The sequence below is a fragment of the Ceratotherium simum genome, chromosome 5, assembly GCF_057802395.1.
Source record: "Ceratotherium simum simum isolate JZ-2026a chromosome 5, ASM5780239v1, whole genome shotgun sequence".
Classification (NCBI taxonomy): Eukaryota; Metazoa; Chordata; class Mammalia; order Perissodactyla; family Rhinocerotidae; genus Ceratotherium; species Ceratotherium simum.
In genome coordinates, this window is record NC_141904.1 from 88,854,723 (window position 1) to 88,871,088 (window position 16,366).

The 16,366-nt window shown below is 54.3% G+C and overlaps 1 protein-coding gene across 1 annotated transcript in view; it reads left to right on the top strand.

The window, feature by feature from the left end:
• WNT7A (Wnt family member 7A) overlaps positions 1-16,366 on the top strand; it is a 65,999-nt gene that overhangs the window by 12,539 nt on the left and 37,094 nt on the right. The window contains exon 3 of the mRNA XM_004442935.3: positions 12,036-12,307. Within this exon, the coding sequence (XP_004442992.1) occupies positions 12,036-12,307 (272 nt within the window). The remainder of the gene's footprint in view (positions 1-12,035; positions 12,308-16,366) is intronic.

Consider the following 16,366-nt stretch of genomic DNA (forward strand, 5'->3'; position numbering starts at 1 on the left):
CTTGGGTCACATGCCACCCACCACAGAAGCCTTCAGGACCCCCTGTGTGGTGTGGACCACTCATCCCTCTCGGCCCCTCGCCTGGCTGTGTTTTTTCTTTGTGTCACTTTACTGCTCCAGGGTGTAGTCTCTGTTTGCTCTTTGGTGCAGTGCTGGGTAACGGTTCAGCCCTGAAGCCCCCTGCTCAGTTCTTTTCTCGGCTTCCCCATTGCCTAGCTGTGGACCTGGACCAAATGGCAATGACAGTAGTACCTATCTCATGGGTTGCGGGAGGACGAGGGTACTTATTCCCGTGAGCTCTCAGAACCGTGCCTGGCACACAGCACGTGCTCCATAAATCATAGTTGTCTTGTTGCTGTTATCATCTGTCTCTTGGGCCAAAAGGACTCAGTGATTGTGGGGTCACCCCCAGATAACTGGTGCAGACCCCTGCCCCAATTCCTTCTACAGCAGGAGGCAGAGCAGAAGGGCAACAGGGAGAAGCTGCAGAGCGATGACGGGTAACCTGCCCGCCCCAACGTTATGCAGGTCTCCACTCAAATGCCACCTCCTCCAGGAGGCCTTCCTTGACCATCCGGCCTGAGACAGCCTCCCCACAGGTCACCCTGTGCTGTTGTCTTTACAGCACTTACTACTTTCAGAAGTGACTTGGCTTACTTTTGCAAGGCTGTGTCTGACATTGGTATTCTCCCGAACCATTGAGAAGTGCATGGAGCCCAGACCTGTCACTCATCTTCTCCCAGGACCCCCAGTGCCTGGCCCAGGGCCTGGCATTCAGTAGGTGCTCAGGAAACATGAAGACATGCTTGAGGCCGGGTCAGGCCAGCTCCTCTCCACCCTGCACGTCAGCGGTTGCTCTGAGCCCTGGAGGGTCTCCTTTGTCTTCTGACCCTGGGTCCAGTGGCACCCCACACACAGGGAGTGCTCTGTTCTCTCTTCTGTGAGTGAATGCTTTTCGTTTCTGACCCAAAATACGGAACTGAACATTCATTCCTGCTCAGGTTCATTTTGATCCATCTTAGCCCAGCATTTTGTTAGCTCTCCCTTCCATGTTCGCACTGGCTTCAGATGCGATAAAAACGTTGACTAGGTCAAGGGCTAAGGAAGACCCTCCCCACGCCCCATGGCATGACTCAAAAGGCCCCTTTCCCAGGATCTGTTCAGCAGAATGTTGGTCTCCACTCCCTCCCCAACCCCTCCAGCTGCTCTGGGGAAAAAAGAAGGGTTCCTCAGATGATAAATTTGGGAACTCAGCATGCTGTGCTCCCTGCTCAAGAGGGAGTCAGAGTGCCCACCAGCATATTAAAGGCTCTGAAAAGTCCTGCAGACAAGAGAGCAGCTTAAGCAGGCTTCCCCTGGAGGGTCTACACTTCTCTGACCTTGGACCCACTGACTGTCTAGTGGAGCTGCTCCTCAGAGACACCCACACCAGGAAACACCACTCTGGACACCCTTACAGGTTGACCATGGTTTTTGGTAGCGTGGCTTTTGGATTAACCAGGAATCCACCAAAAGTATATTTACCCACCCCCATGTCCGACGTCTTTCTCCAAGGGCACAGCAGAGGCCCATCCTAGCACTGAAATGGACATGGATGGGGAAATGTGTTTTAGTCAACATTACCCTTGAAAGTCAGCCGGGATGGGGAAAGGCGGGGGTGGAAAACAGCCCAGAATCGCTCTCCTAATAAAGCCACGTGGCTCTCCCAAGTCCACAAATTCAAAACACCTGATTTTCTATACAAGTGCAGTAAAATATTCACATGAGTGTATAATATATATATACAATAATGAACCATATAGAATGAAGAGTACATATCCAAAATATGAGTATACATACAATATTTTTTTGAGTTTTTTTTTTTATGTTTTAGATTCCACATTTATGTGAGATCATACGGTATTTGTCTTTCTCGATCTGGGTTATCTCATTTAGCATAATGCACTCAAGGTCCATCCATGTTGTTGCAAATGGCAAGATTTCCTTCTTTTTGTGGCTGAATAATATTCCTTTGTGTGTGTGTGTGTGTGTGTGTGCGCGCACGTGTATGTATGTGTATGTCACATTTTCTTTATCCATTCATCCGTCGCTGGACACTTAGGTTGTTTCCATGTCTTAGCTATTATAAATAGTGCTGCAATGAACATGGGGGTGCAGAAATCTTCAGGATAGTGATTTCATTTTCTTCAGATAAATACCCAGAAGTGAAATTACCGGATCATATGGTAGTTCTATTTTTAATTTTTTGAGGAACCTCCATTCTCTTTTCCATAGTGGCTGTACCAATTTACAGTCCCACACATACAGTATTTTAATTTATTTTTCCCTGGGTGCATTTGGTTGAATTCACATAAGTTAAATGCTCATGGGATCACACACCAGCCCCCATGTGTCTACTCGGTTATTCATTTATTCCTCCCGCAGATATTTACTAGAATCTTCTTTGTGGTAAATGGCTGATGAATCGACCACAGGCTCTGGCCTCGGGGCGCTCACTGTCTGGCAGGGAGAGGCAGCAAAGTGGGGGCTGAAGTGTGCTCCGGGCTCTGGTAGAAGAGGGGAGGGCACTGGGCGGATGTGCAGGTGCACTGCATGGTGACGTGCAGGAAGGCTGCCTGCACGGCTCACCTGAAGTGGGCTGGTCCACACCCCGGGAGAGGAGGGGTGTGGCAGGGGAGGAGCAGCCAAGAAAGGCTTGCAGGTGTGACCCAGCCAGGAGCCAGGGGATCCAGAGTGATCCGGGCCCCTGGACTCTAGGCTGTAGGGCAGAGAGGGCAGAAGGAGGCTGGAGAGAGAGCTGGGAGCGAGTCAGTTCCACAGGGTTTTGTGTACCAGACTAGAGGTTTGCCTGGGAGGGGAGCTGTCAGAAGAATTTCTCTCCCCTGTCTCAGGGGAGGGACAGGATGTGGGAAGATAATCAAATTCTTAGCACATATAGAAATTTGCTATGTCTCCGGCATTATTGTCAACAGAGAAATGGTGATTTCCCGACGTGTGCTCCTGGGGACGGCTGCATTCTTTTCCAAATACTCACGACCTCCTGTTTGGTACTCCCCTGCCGGAATTTTTCCAGGGATGGGCACAGATGACCTAGGATTCAGCCCTGGGGTCCACCCTCCTCTGTCTACAAACTGAGTCACTTTGGTGCATTTCTGGCCTTCTGCTCCTGGAGCCTTTGTCACCCCTTCTCCTCTTGAGCAGGCCCTCCAGCAGCTCATCTCCCTCCTGGGGGTGACCGGCTGGGCCCAGGCTCCCTCGCCTGGGAATGGCCGCCTCGCACAAATGGCCCTGTCTTTTTACCCATCTCGGCTGGGAGAGTGGAGCACATGTCTGGTGAGCTAATGACGGCTGGGAGGGATGGATTTGAAGACCTTTCTAGTGAGACAGACAGAAGCAAGGGGCGGGCCAGCTCCACTTTCTCTCTGCCGTTTCTTAACAATACGCCATCTTGCCAGAGCAAAAGACCTATTCTTGCTTAGAACGCAGCTAACAAAGGACTTTTTGTCTCGTTTGCATTTTTTTTGCAAGCCTCAGTTCATCCTGGGTTTTAGCTCTCCTGACACTATTCTTTGAGATGAGTCTTTTGTTATAATGTTCTCTTTCCAGCTTTCATATGGTAGACAGACACACACAAACCCTCACACACTCACTCACACGCTTTTACACACACAGTCACTCATTCATTCAACTGTTGAGGCTTCACAGATAAATAATCCAGGTCCCCACAACCTCGTGGGGAGAGACCGATAATTCAGTTCAACACAAACTAAGGATGAGTAAGGTGCTAGGCCATAAGCAGAGGGAGGGGATGTCAGCAAGGCCTCTCAGAGAGGGGACAGCATCGCTGCGTCTTGATGGATACAATTAACCAATGATGCACGGAGTGAGAGCTCCTGCTTGTTGATCCCTTACCAGGTGTGCACCGAGCCTGTCATTGCCTTGGTTTATTTAATACTCCTAGTGACCTTCGGAGACGGGTACCTCATTATTGCCATTTTACAAATTTTAACTCACCCAAGGTCCTGCCACTGGGAAGCGGAGCCAGGATGTGAACCCAGGTTTATCGGCCTCCAGGGCCCTGCTCTGAAACCACTTGGCTGCATTGCCTCTCACCAGGTGGATGGGAAAGGAAGGGCATTTCCAAGCTGAGGGAACAGCATGTGCAAGGGTGTGGAGGCAGGAAGGGGCAGATGTTGACTCTTGACGAGTGGTCAGCAGTGTGCTCTGGCCTTGCTCGGTGGGAAAAGAGACCCTTGGATGGAACCGAGGCAGGAGAGAAGGGCGAAGGCTGGGGACCTGCACATGTGCTTCCCCCAGATTCCATCTCTATGGGTCTGTTACCTTAGCCAGGCTCAGCCTAGACACATGCTCCCTGCACCCCCAATTCTCCCAGTTGTTCATCAGGAGGCTCCCTAGTTCCTCCGGATGGAGACAGCCAGATGTGGCATTCTGAGCCCAGAAGGGCTGTGAACTGCGATGCCATGGGGCTGGCAAAGACAACCTTTTTCCATCTGTATATTTTCCAAATCATCATATATTTCAGCTTGTGTCACTGCAGATTGCTCACTCTCTGACCCATTGGCTTTAAATAGCAAAAGAAAAAAAATACAATGCACTTTGTGGTTTCCAGTAAGATACCGTAAATACACCCAGATAATATTCCGGTGCAAACCATTTACAGCGGCTGCACAGGGCGGTGGAATGGAATCTTTCGGGCAGGCTCCGACATCAGTTTATTTCCTCTGTACCCGCCGGGATCGTTATGGAGCTGGAATGCGTGGAGGGCGTCAGCCGGGCTCCCCATTTTCATCTTGGTGATAATACCGTTCTTTACTAAGCACCTTCCAGGGACCTGGGCCTCTATCCACACAGAGGTTTCGTTTAATCTTCATGGTAGCTCTGCAGTGTCCTCCTTATGGTTCCCATTTCACAGATGGGGAAGCTGAGACTCAGGGAGCCAGAGTCCTTGCTCAGGGTCACCCAGCTGAATAAGGAGGAAGGACGAGGGACTGGCACCTGGGCTGCTGGATGGAAAATTTACCTGGAGATGCAGGTGGATTGAGAGTTAAGGAGCATGTGGTAGAGGTGAGGGTGAGGCCTCCACTCTGGGAGCCAGGAGACAGTAGTTCTAACTCCCCTGGTGTCACTGAGTCACTGGTGACCTTGAGTAAGTCTCCCAGCCTCCATGAACATATCATTTCAGGAGGAACCCACAGGCTTTATGTCTGTGGCTCTGGAAGACTTTTCTCTGATTCTGGGGACAGGAGGGGCCTCTGCCCGGGGCAGGATGGTGGGGGCCCGCAGGACCTGCCGCTGCCCTCTACAGTCCCACCTCCTTCCAGGCCCCCTGGCTCACCCGCTCCCACGCTGGCGACAGCACGTCAGGGCTATTGCACGGGCTGCCCCTTAGCCTGGAGCCCTCTCTCCCCACAGAGAGCCCAAGGCTGGCTCCTCCTTGCTCAAAAGTCACCACCCCAGATGCCCTCCGCTCCCCTTACTGCCCTGTTCTACCTTCTTCCGAGTCCTCAGCCACTGGGTGACGTGATCTTGCTCTCCACTAAGGCAAGGCCATGTCTGAATCCCTCCTCTCAGCTTCCCCAGCCCCTAGCATGGTGCCTGGCACATAGTAGGTGCTCAAGAAATACCTTTTGAGTGAAGGAAGAGGGCACATGGCTCAGTCAAGGAGGCCGAGGGAAGGGCGGGCTTTGATGGAGGTTCTTCCTCAGCTCGTGGGCAGGAGGGAGAGGTGGACAGTCAGGGCAGAGAGGGAGTGGGTCTGTTCCTGGTGGGTGCACAGCCAGTGATGGCCAAGCCCACTGTCTGCTGCTCATTGGCCCCACGTGGAAGATCCGGGAAAGAGCCTGGGCGGGGCGGGGCGGGCAGTAGGACTACAGTGGGCATCATGACCTTGAGGCAAAAGAGTGGGTCAGACTCTGGAACTAGGCTGACGAGATTTGAATCCTTGGCAGGTTACATCACTTCCCTGGGCCTCCGTTTCCACACCTGTGAAATGGAGAGACTAATGGTTCACACCTCACAGGGTTGTTGCCAAGATTGAGTGAGTTGATCTATACTGAGTGCTTAGGAAAGAGAATGGCAAATAGTAAGCATTTTGTGACTTTGCTCTTCTTATTATGAACTACGTGCCATTGGGCATATCCTCTCACTCCATTTCTGCAGCATTAAAACAGACATCTTAGAACCACCCTTGCAGATACGTCGTAAGAGACAAATGAGGTGGCTTTTGGGAAATCCTCCAACTGGAGGGGCTTCCCCAGGCTGAGAGAGGGGCCTCTCTGGGAGCACTGAGCATGGGCAGGGTCCAGGGGAGTCCTCAGGCTGGGGTAGTTGGAGACAGCATGTGACCTCCTGGTTTGCATCCTGGCTGTGCCTGGGCAAGTCACCTCTCTGAGCCTCAGGTCCTCGTGGATAAAGGGAGGAGTTTTATTCCCCTGGGCTGGGTGAAGGAGGTGTGGATGGAGGGAGTTGAACATGGCCTTTCGCCCTGAGAGTCTGAGATTTTAAGATTCCAGGATCCTTTTCAACCTTCTTTCTGCCATCAAATCCTGTTCTCAGCTTAGCAAGCTTAGCTCATTCGATTTGAATGGATCTTATAAATTATCGATAAGTTTTAACTGATAACAAACGAAAGGCATCTCTTGACAGAAAAAAAGGCATTTTAATAAGGGTGGATGGCTTAAGCCAAAGGAACGTCCCTTAACCGTGGGCTTCCAGACGCAGGGAGGTGGGGAGTGGGGGTGGGGCTGAGGAAGGACACTGCCCAGCTTGGGCCTGGAATCCCAGTTCTGGCCAGTTTCCAGGTGCGTGGCGTCAGTGAATCATTTTACTTCTCAGAGCCTCAGTTTCCTCCTCTGTAAAATTGTGGAGAATGGTGTCTCCCCAGGGGGACTGTTGGGAAATTCCACACTGAGAGCCAAGTGTGGGTCTGGCACACAGTGGGCGCCCAACGAATGTTACTTTCTTTCTATCCTTCTCTCCCCACCACCCCCCCAAAAACCCCAAGCCTCTGGCCACCTCTGTGCTAATACCCTGGGAGAAGTTGTGCAGAAGGGCTGGAGTCCGTCACTGCCCCGCTCCCGCCTCGTGGGGGCCTCCCTGCACCCTGTGGGATTGTCTTCCTGAGGGCTAAGTGAGGACGCTTTTCCACAGCGCCTAGCATGGAGTCTGGCAAACAGTAAGCACTAAATAAAGGTCACGTGGTTGCTGGCCACTGCTTGGAGCTTTCTTCCATCCGTTCCTTTATTCATCCAACAGATACCTACTACATGTACCTATGGAGTGCCTACCACATATCAGGCCTGGGGACACGGAGGGAACACGACAAAGGGGTGCCTTCAAGGAAATTCTAGTGTAGAGGGGCGGGGGGTGGGTGTGGTCCAGGAACAGACAAGAGACAAGTAAGTCTGAAATGGCAGGAGAGCTACGGAGAAAACTAAGATGGGGAGGCTCTGCTCCTCCTGGCGGGGCCTATATAACAAATTATAATCGTTCTAGTACTCACTGCCGTTTATCTAAGCACCGACTCCGTGCCAGGTGATTCTGCTTCCTCTGACAGAGTGAGTGGCATTAACAGATATGGAAATGGAGGCAGAGAGGTTAAGTGACTTGCCCCAGGTCATGCAGCTCCTGGCAGGGTGGAAATTGGAACTCAGGTCTGCTCATTCATTCATCCGTCACACATCATGGTGGGGGTTGTAAACAGTGGGAGCAAGACAGACATGGTCCCTGTCCCCTTGTGAACCTGAAATTTGGCTGGGCAGACAGGTGCTGGATTGGCCCCACACGCTTGCCTCTGCGTGAGGCTGTCTTGTCCCTCAGGGCATCATGGAGCACGATGAGGTGACATAGGACTTGGTGGAAATAATAACAAGAGCAATGACAACGGCTAATGTTTAATAACGCTTACCACATGCCGGGAGCTGTGCTCAGCACCTCCCCCTGGTTCTGTGATTTCGTCCACTCAGAAGCCCATGATGCACAGGTGCTGTTATCATGCCCATTTCACAGAGGAAACAACAGAGGCTTAGGTTAACAGGCCTGACATTAGTTACACAGCCAGCCTGATGCCCAGCGCAGTGTCAGTGTTGCGGGGAACAGAGGAGGTGAGACTGGGCAGTCCCAGTCTAATGTTGGTGGGCAAGGCAGAGGTCAAGGTCAACGGCAGGAGCGACAATGACCCTTTAGTATCCAGAAGCGTTGGACTTCTGCAGCCAGTACCTGGGTCCCTGGGTGCTCTGAAGCTAACAATAATGGTCCCTTGCTGTTTCTCAGGGGCAGTGGGTGCAGAGGGTCAGCTTGGCGGGGAGGGGAAGGCCACGGCCTATGATAGACTTCACTCTGGTCTGGGGGTCCACCTTGAACTTAGGAGAGTTCAAATGTGGACCAGGGTGCAGCTGTGCTTCCCCCACCTCAGAGTATGTGATGGGGAATCCTGTGTGGGCACAGAAGCCATCGTCATTGCTGTCGTGTTTAGTTACTTGTCGGTCCTCCATCATCTGCATCGTCATGCACTGCTCAGGGGGCTCAGAGAGACCTGGGGACTGTCACCCGTGCTGGGTGGTAGCTCGGCTGCACACAAAATTACCACAAAGGGTGCTGGGCTGGCAGCCCGCCATCCTGCGCTGGCCCCACCCTCAAGGAGGAGCCTGACACAGGGGTAAGCCTCCCATGACCGACGACCGGCCAGGCTCCCCAGCCCCTCCTCAATTTGCACACTCCGTTCTTGGTCTGATAAAGGGGACACAGTTTCCTGTCAGATGCTGGAGCCCGCTGCACCTTGGAGTCATTTAATCCCTGGGGACAGTTCCCACTGGTCAGTATGGGGTGTCTGGAGGCCGAATCTGCAGCTCAGCTCTGCTGCCCACCAGTTGGGTAGCCTGGGCAAGCCAGTTCTTTCTCTTGGCCTCAGTTTCTTCAACTGTAAATGAAGATAAATGAAGACTTCTACTCCTTACCTCACAGCCCTCTTACAAGGAACTGTTAGGATTGTCATCAATAGAAATTGTAATAAATCTAGTATTTGGGGCCACTTTCTCGTGTAAGGCTCTCTGCTAAATGCTTTACCTTTGTTAATTTTTTCTAGTCCTTTCAACCACCCTAAATAAAGAGGGTGGTTGTCATCCCGATTTTATAATGGAGGAACTGGAGCACAAAGAAGTTAGGTGACTCAGTCAAGGTCACACAGCTAGAAAGTGGTGGAACAGGGTTCCCTGTCACCCATCCTGTTCTCTTTAGACTCTCTGTCTGACTATTCTCTTCTCTGATGTCCTGAAGAGTCCAAGCTCACTGTTTGGCTGGCTGCCTCCTCCAGGATGTTATTTTCTTGTGCATTTGATGTGAGCTGGGGCTTGGGGGCTCCATCTCTGCTCCCCTAGGTGTTTTGGGGAATCACTGGCCTGGGCCCAGTTTTCTCCCTTGGCTTGGGAGCCCTTGGAACATGCAGGGGGATAAAATTTGAGCCTTAAATCTGTGCAAAGACAGGAATGAGGCTCCTAGTTCCCGGGAGATCCCCGCTTCCCCACCCCTCACTCTCCCGCCCCCTGTTCACGCTGAGTCAGACCAGCTTGCTTGTTGGCTAGCCTTACTGGGGGCAGGGGCCGATATTCCAGCCTGCCCTCTCCCTGGGAGACTGTCTATCTAGTGCTATCTCTTTTCCAGTGTCCCACCTCAGCAGGGCTCGGGGCCTGGGCTCCTGCCCTCAAGGCCTTAATTCGAAAGCTCCCTCCTTTGCAGATCCCAGCAACAAGAGATGGCCGCATTCCTTCTGTTCCTACTTGCCCCTGCCCTGCTGGTGGTCAGCTCTGTCTTCAGGACGTGGCCCCGACGGGTTCCCTTCCTTCCTGTGAGCCCGGACAAGCACTAGTAAATATTAGGCAAAATTAGTAAATCTTAGTGAAAATTAGGCAGCATTTCTTAATTTCACAGAACAGAGCTGTTGTCGGGTATCCAGCCTGCCAAATTGCCAGCCTGTGTGCTTGTCTACCCTGTGGCTGCCCCCATCAGTGCTGCTCTGTGCAAGCCCTCTGTCAGGCACCTGCTACATACGTGGGTTCTAATACCAATACAGTAACGTGTGCAGAGCCAGGACCCCAGGAGGTGCTCGGATAATGCTGTTTGCAAGTCCCCAAGGTTGAGGTATACTGAGGGGAGGGAGCAGAGCCTCCACCGTGGAGTGCCCAGAGCAGGGCTGTTTGTGGAGTGAGGCCCGGGGCTAAGCATTGTGCACACACCCTCTGCTTTCAGTCCTTGGCAGCTCCTGCCAGGTGGGCACTGGCGTGCTCCACGTTTCACCGATGAGGAGACTCAGGCTCAGAGAGGAGAAGGAACTTGCCCAAGTCACAGTCAGTAAGTGGCAGAGCTGGGATTTGAACCACCGTGTTAACAGGGACGCCGTGGATGGGCTGGCACGGAATGTCAGAGCAAAGGGGCCCTGGCACAGTGAAGCCGTCCGGTCCAGCAGGTGGCCAGGCCGACGTGTCTGCAGGGCGGGAGAGCAGTGATTGCGACAAGGGGTTGGGGGCATAGGTTGTTTGTGTCTTAGCAGCCTGGGTGAGGGAGGCCATGAGGTGGGTGGGCTGGGAGGAAAAGGTCTGTCTGAGTGGGGTCTGAGTGAGCTGGGGCTTGAAGCCACTTGCAGGTTACCTCGTCCACTTCCTCCCTCTGCTTCAGCCATCCCCATCCCAACATCCTGGAACACCTCTTCCCGCCTCATCCTGCTTGGTCCGATGTGCCTCTTCTGCCTACTCTGGGTTCAGGGGCCTCTTCCTCCAGGGTGCCCTCCCTGAACCCCACCCCACCATGGCTCTGTGAGTGAACTTGCTGAGCACTCCCGCGGGGCTCACACCACACAGGGCGTCCCACAGAGTGCGCTGGGTTCATCTTCATCCTGGACAGTGGACTCTGCTCCCGAACCCGTTTTGCAGGTGGGGAGACTGAGGCCCAGAGAGGCTAAGAGACTGGGTGGCAGCACTCCTGCACCCTGGCTACTCAGGACCCTTCCACCCCCACTTAAAACCCAGCACCATCCTGCAGGGCCCTTGGAAATCCTAATACATAGCTCCCAGCCTCCTGCCAAGGCCGTCTCCAAACAGCTGGGAAGAACCTGTGGGTCCCCAGACCCCCCACTGAGCCTTCCTGTGGCTGCACCTGCCGCCCTTTCCCCTGACCGTGGGTGGTGCCCTCCCTGCTTCCCCAGCCCTTGCCTTCTGCATCAGACTGAGGCCTGGGGACACAGATGTGAAGGGGCCGGGTCCCAGGCTTCTCTGGAGATGCTCACAGTCTCGGAGAGGGCCACAGAGAAGAGGAGGGAGTGGACCTATAAATGGCAGGTGACACACAGCAGTAATAACATAATAACAGGGGCCACGAGAACGAGAGCTGCTGTGTCAGGCAGGTGCCATAAGCCAGGTGGAGCTGAGAGCTTTTCACAGACAAACTCTTACCGTTTTCTGTCATTGCCACGAGAAAGGTGCTATTGCAAAGTCCCCATTTTCCAGCCAAGGAGACTGAGACACAGGGAGGGATCATCGCTGGATGAAAGCCACAGAGCCAGAGATTGACATTCTTGGCATTTATCCCAGCTCTGGCTCCAGAGCCTGTGCACACTCTAGGTGTCCAAGAAATGCTGCTTCACTTTGTGTCGCCAGATACTGTGAGCGTCGTGCCCGTGCACAGTCCACACCGCCATGTCGAGGGCGGTCGGGAGTGGGTGTAATTGACAAAGGTCCGCTCGTCTGGCCTTCCAGAGCCTGGACAACCAGCACACATGCCTTTCTCCTCCACCGCCCAATCAACTCCCCAAGGACACTCGGTGATTGGGGATTGAATGGGTGTGTGCATGATGTGGGGTGCTCAGGCATGTCATCACAAGACAGAGCTCTCCTGGAGGGAAGGAATGGGAGCTCAGTAGATCTTTGTGGAGCCGTTACAGTGAGCTAGACTGCCTGCTTACCCAGGCTCGCCTTCTCCCAGGCTGCCCTGGGCCTGACCCAGTCTTTCCGCTCTTCTCCTCGCAGGGAGCCGGGAGGCTGCCTTCACGTACGCCATCATTGCTGCTGGAGTGGCCCACGCCATCACAGCTGCCTGTACCCAGGGCAACCTGAGCGACTGTGGCTGCGACAAAGAGAAGCAAGGCCAGTACCACCGGGACGAGGGCTGGAAGTGGGGTGGCTGCTCTGCCGACATCCGCTACGGCATCGGCTTCGCCAAGGTCTTTGTGGATGCCCGGGAGATCAAGCAGAATGCCCGAACTCTCATGAACTTGCACAATAACGAGGCTGGCCGAAAGGTAGGCAGCCGGGGCGGGGAACTGGGCGGCTCTCGCAGACCTGCTGCAAAACAGCTTATTCATGACGGCTGGTGTTGGGTCCTCTGTGATGAGCCACAGGGCTCTGCCCTTAGCCTCATTCTGCGTGACTGTGTTGTTGATTTGCTGCTGCTCGGGATTTGTGTATGGCCTGACGCTTGTCAGTTGCTGAAGAGGTTGAACAATTGAATCTCTCTTAAAACAGTTTGGGTGTAACTCAGCAACATGGAAAGAGGGACGGATGTGAACTCTTTTCCTTGGGTCCACGAAATCAGCTGTACAAAACTGTGTGTGGAGGGGTTGGGGTAAGTTCAGTAGGAGTCATTCCTATGGAGCAGCTGCCAGGGCCACTAACATGTCCTTGGTCACCTTAACCAGGATCTGGAGCTCAAAATAAAGGAGGTGACCGTTCCCTCTTCCCTGCCTCCTCAGATCCTCCTGAATTCTGGGCTCAGCTTAGAGAGAGTCAGGGATGTCCCAGGATGTTTCTAGTGGAGGTGGCTGGGTTAGAAAGTGGGCTGGAGCCCCATCCTGTGAGGAGCTGGCTGTCCCAGAGCAAGGGATCAGATGGCTCTGCAGGCCCAGAGTACAGAGTGATGGTTCATGGGCTGGGGGTGGGTCACAAGGAGGCAGGTCCTGCCAGGGTGAGGGCCAGCCATAGCCACTGAGAAATGAATTGAGTTACCAAGAAAGGAGTGAGCTCCCCATCCCGGGAAGTATTTGAGCAGAGGCAGCTTGACCAGGCATCTTGGGGCACCCAAGTCAGGGCCACCTGGCTCGGGCAGTGTCCTGGGCTGAGGCCTGAGGTTGGGAGTGGGCTCTGGAAGTGCCTGCAAAGGTCGAGGTGCTCAGAGCCCACCCTGGAGCCCCCAGGCCCAGGAGGTGTTGGGGGAAGAAAGATGTCTGATGTCGGGTCAGAGCTCCATAGAGGTGTCTGTGGGCCAGGATGGGCATGGAGGGAGCGCTCGATACCGCCTGTGTGGGAAACGGACCACTGCGGTGACAAGACATGTGGGCACCACCACCAGCCACAAACACGGGCGCCCAGTGGGGCCGGGCAGGAGCAAGAGTGACAAGAACGGGGGAAACCGTGCACAGGGCTATGGTGGCCAAGGAACACAGACCCCATCCATGGCCCCCAACTCGGCTCCAGCCCGTTGTGGCTATATGTGAATGCTGCTCAGGGGCAGCCGCATCCTCTGATTTTAGACTCAGATTTTTATGTGCGATCACTGTTTTCAAGTGTTGACATTTAAAACTGGTAGTCGTCAGTAACTCTTAAAAATTTAGAAAAAGTAAAAGAGAAGATTACCATAGGGGCTCAAACACACATCTCCTGGCTAAGTGTGGGCCTCAAGTGACAGATGATGAAGTGGCATGGCTCTTGTTCTGCTAGAGCATGTCTGTGGGCCAGCAGCCTTCTAGCTCTCGCTGCATCTGCTCACTTAATCTTCACGGCATCCCTACGAACAGTAGCATCATTATCCCCATTCTACAGGTGAAGAAACTGAGGCACAGAGCGCTTGAGTAATGTGCTGAGGGTCCCACAGCTAGTAAGATGAAAAGCCAGAATTCGAACCCAGTGTGTCTGGCTCTTGAGTTGGCATTCTTTGCATACCACAGGCTGCTGCGGCATGGCGGTCAGAGCGCCTGCTGGCAGTGGGCTGCTGGGATTCAGATCCCAGCTCTGTCACTCGTTCCTTCCCTGGAAGGAAGCAGAGCTGGCAGGAGTGTCCTCAGGGCTGAGGTGAGCAGGGAAGCAGACAAGGCAGGAGAGCCCTTACCCCAGGGCCTGGCACACACACAGTCCTCAGCACAGGGTGAGTGTGATTACACGTTGTGCAAACATGTGTCACGTGGGAGGGAGTCTGTCTGGTAAGTGGTGTAGGGGGTAACCTGCACACTTTGAAGAGGAGCAAGGCCTCTCGGCGTGTGGATGAATGAGAGGTGCCAACTGGCCCTTCTTCCGGCCTTCAGAGGCCTCCCCACCTCCTCCTTTGCAGCCTCTGGCCGCATCCCGTGCGTCAGAGCCTCGCAGGCTGTCACAGTGAGTCACAGGCAGAGCCGCTCACCTGGCCTGTCTCAGGATGAGGTCCTAGGGTACATTGCAAGGCCTTGCCTGTCCAGTCCTGTGGCTGGAGCTCCTGCCCAGGCCCAGCACATCCTCCAGGGTTCTCAGCTATCATTCCTGCCTGTTTCTGTGGTCAGGTCACTCTTTAGGGCTGAGGTCACAGGTCACAGGCTCCCTGCTGCCCTTGAAGTTCCCACTCCCTGGAGGTAGACAGAAGGAAGACAAGTGGCTTCCCTCTCCCAGGCTCAGTTTCCTCATCTGTGGCTACCTGGTTGGGCCACTGTGAGAATTAAAGGAGTGAGTGCCTGGCCTGGGGTAACAAGGGTTCAGTGTGTATCGAGTGGGAGAGGGTTTTATAAGCCACACAGCCCCAGCGGGTGTGAGGGCCACGGTTGCTGTTTAAGGCAGCTCTTGGGCGATGCAGACGATGGGAGCTGTCAGCAGTCAAAAGACCAACCTCAGGGAGCTTCCTGGAAGAGGTGGGCCCTAAAACATGAGTGAGGTTTGGCTAGGCAGAGAAGAGAGGTGAAGGCAACCCAGGTCTGGTGTGGGGAGGAGTGACCAAAGGCCCAGAGGTGGCTGCTGGGGCCGGTTCAGGGGCCCAGACTGGCTGGTCTGGGGGTCCCTGAAGGGGTAGCAGAAGCTGGAGAGCCTGGAAGGTCACCCGCCAGGCCGGGGAGTGAGAGCCTTGCACTGTCCCGCAGATCTTCCCGTGGTTGCCTTCTCCTCACTGTTCAGGTTTCAGCTCAGATTGCCCTCCTCAGAGAAGCTTCCCTTCTAGTTCCTTCCTAGCCTTTTCCTGGATGTTGCCTTGTTCTGGGCTTTCTCCCCTCCCTAAACCAAAAACTTGACAAAGACAGAGACCCCGGGTGTCTCATTCACAGCTGCACCCGGGGCCTGGCATACAGAGGCGCCCTCTATATGTACCAAGTGAATGGTCAAGTACGTTTTGGTCACTGGGGAGCCGCTATTGGTTCTAAAGCAAGGGAGGGGCAGAAGTCTCAGAAACTGACTCCAGGGAGGCGGAGTGGTGTCTTCGGTGGGGTCAGGGCCCAGGTCTGGGCAGAGTGCAGGCTGGGCCTGACCTGATGTTTCTGAGCAGGAACGGTCTCCCAGCTCAGGGAAACCCAGCTGAGGGGATGCTCCTGCAGCCTGCCCAATGCCACTCTGGCTCCAGAGGACCCTTGCCAGTGGCTTCCTGGGACAGCAGTCCAACCAGGCACTGTGTATTTTTCAGGGCCAAGAGGTGGAATTCAGGACTCCCCAGTGTGCACAGGGAAAGGCCTGACTAACCACCAGTCTGTGTCCTTTGTGGTATCGGGGTGCAAACAGGCCCAAAGAGGGTCCCAACTGGCCCTCAGGTACCCACAGCAGTGGCCACATCGCTCAGCTACAGCACAGTGGGAAGGTGGTCTCCCAGCCTAGCCCCGTACTCCTTGCCACAGGGCATCCCAAGAGCCCAGACACATATCCAAGTAGTCAGGAGCAAGGACCACCACCTCGCCTGGGGTGAGTAAGGCTCCGTGTGTCTCAGCTCTGGGTCCCATCCCTTCTGAATGCCTCAGTTTCCCCATCTGTCAAATGAGACTGTGACCCTTACCTTGTTCCGGATGCTCAGGACCAGGTGAGGGCACACATGGGAGACCCCCCGATCCTGCAGTGTGCCGTTTATTTAAAGGCCTGGGGCCCCATCCTAGAACCCCCAAAACAGGCCTTCATGAGCCCCACGCACGCACGGCGAAGTTGGGGAACCGGCAGCAGTAAAGGGGCCAGCCTGCAGCCGCTCCTGGCTGAGCTCTTGGAAAGGATCACAAATGTGTTTATCACCGGCTCCCTCCTCCTGCTGTGGGGAGACAAGACTCAACCTGACCACAGGCTCTGGGGCTTGTTGGCAGCTGGTGCAAGAAGAGGAGGAGGAGGCGGGGGGAGTCAGGGAGGGGATGCACGTCCCGAGGGGCAGAGGTGGTGGC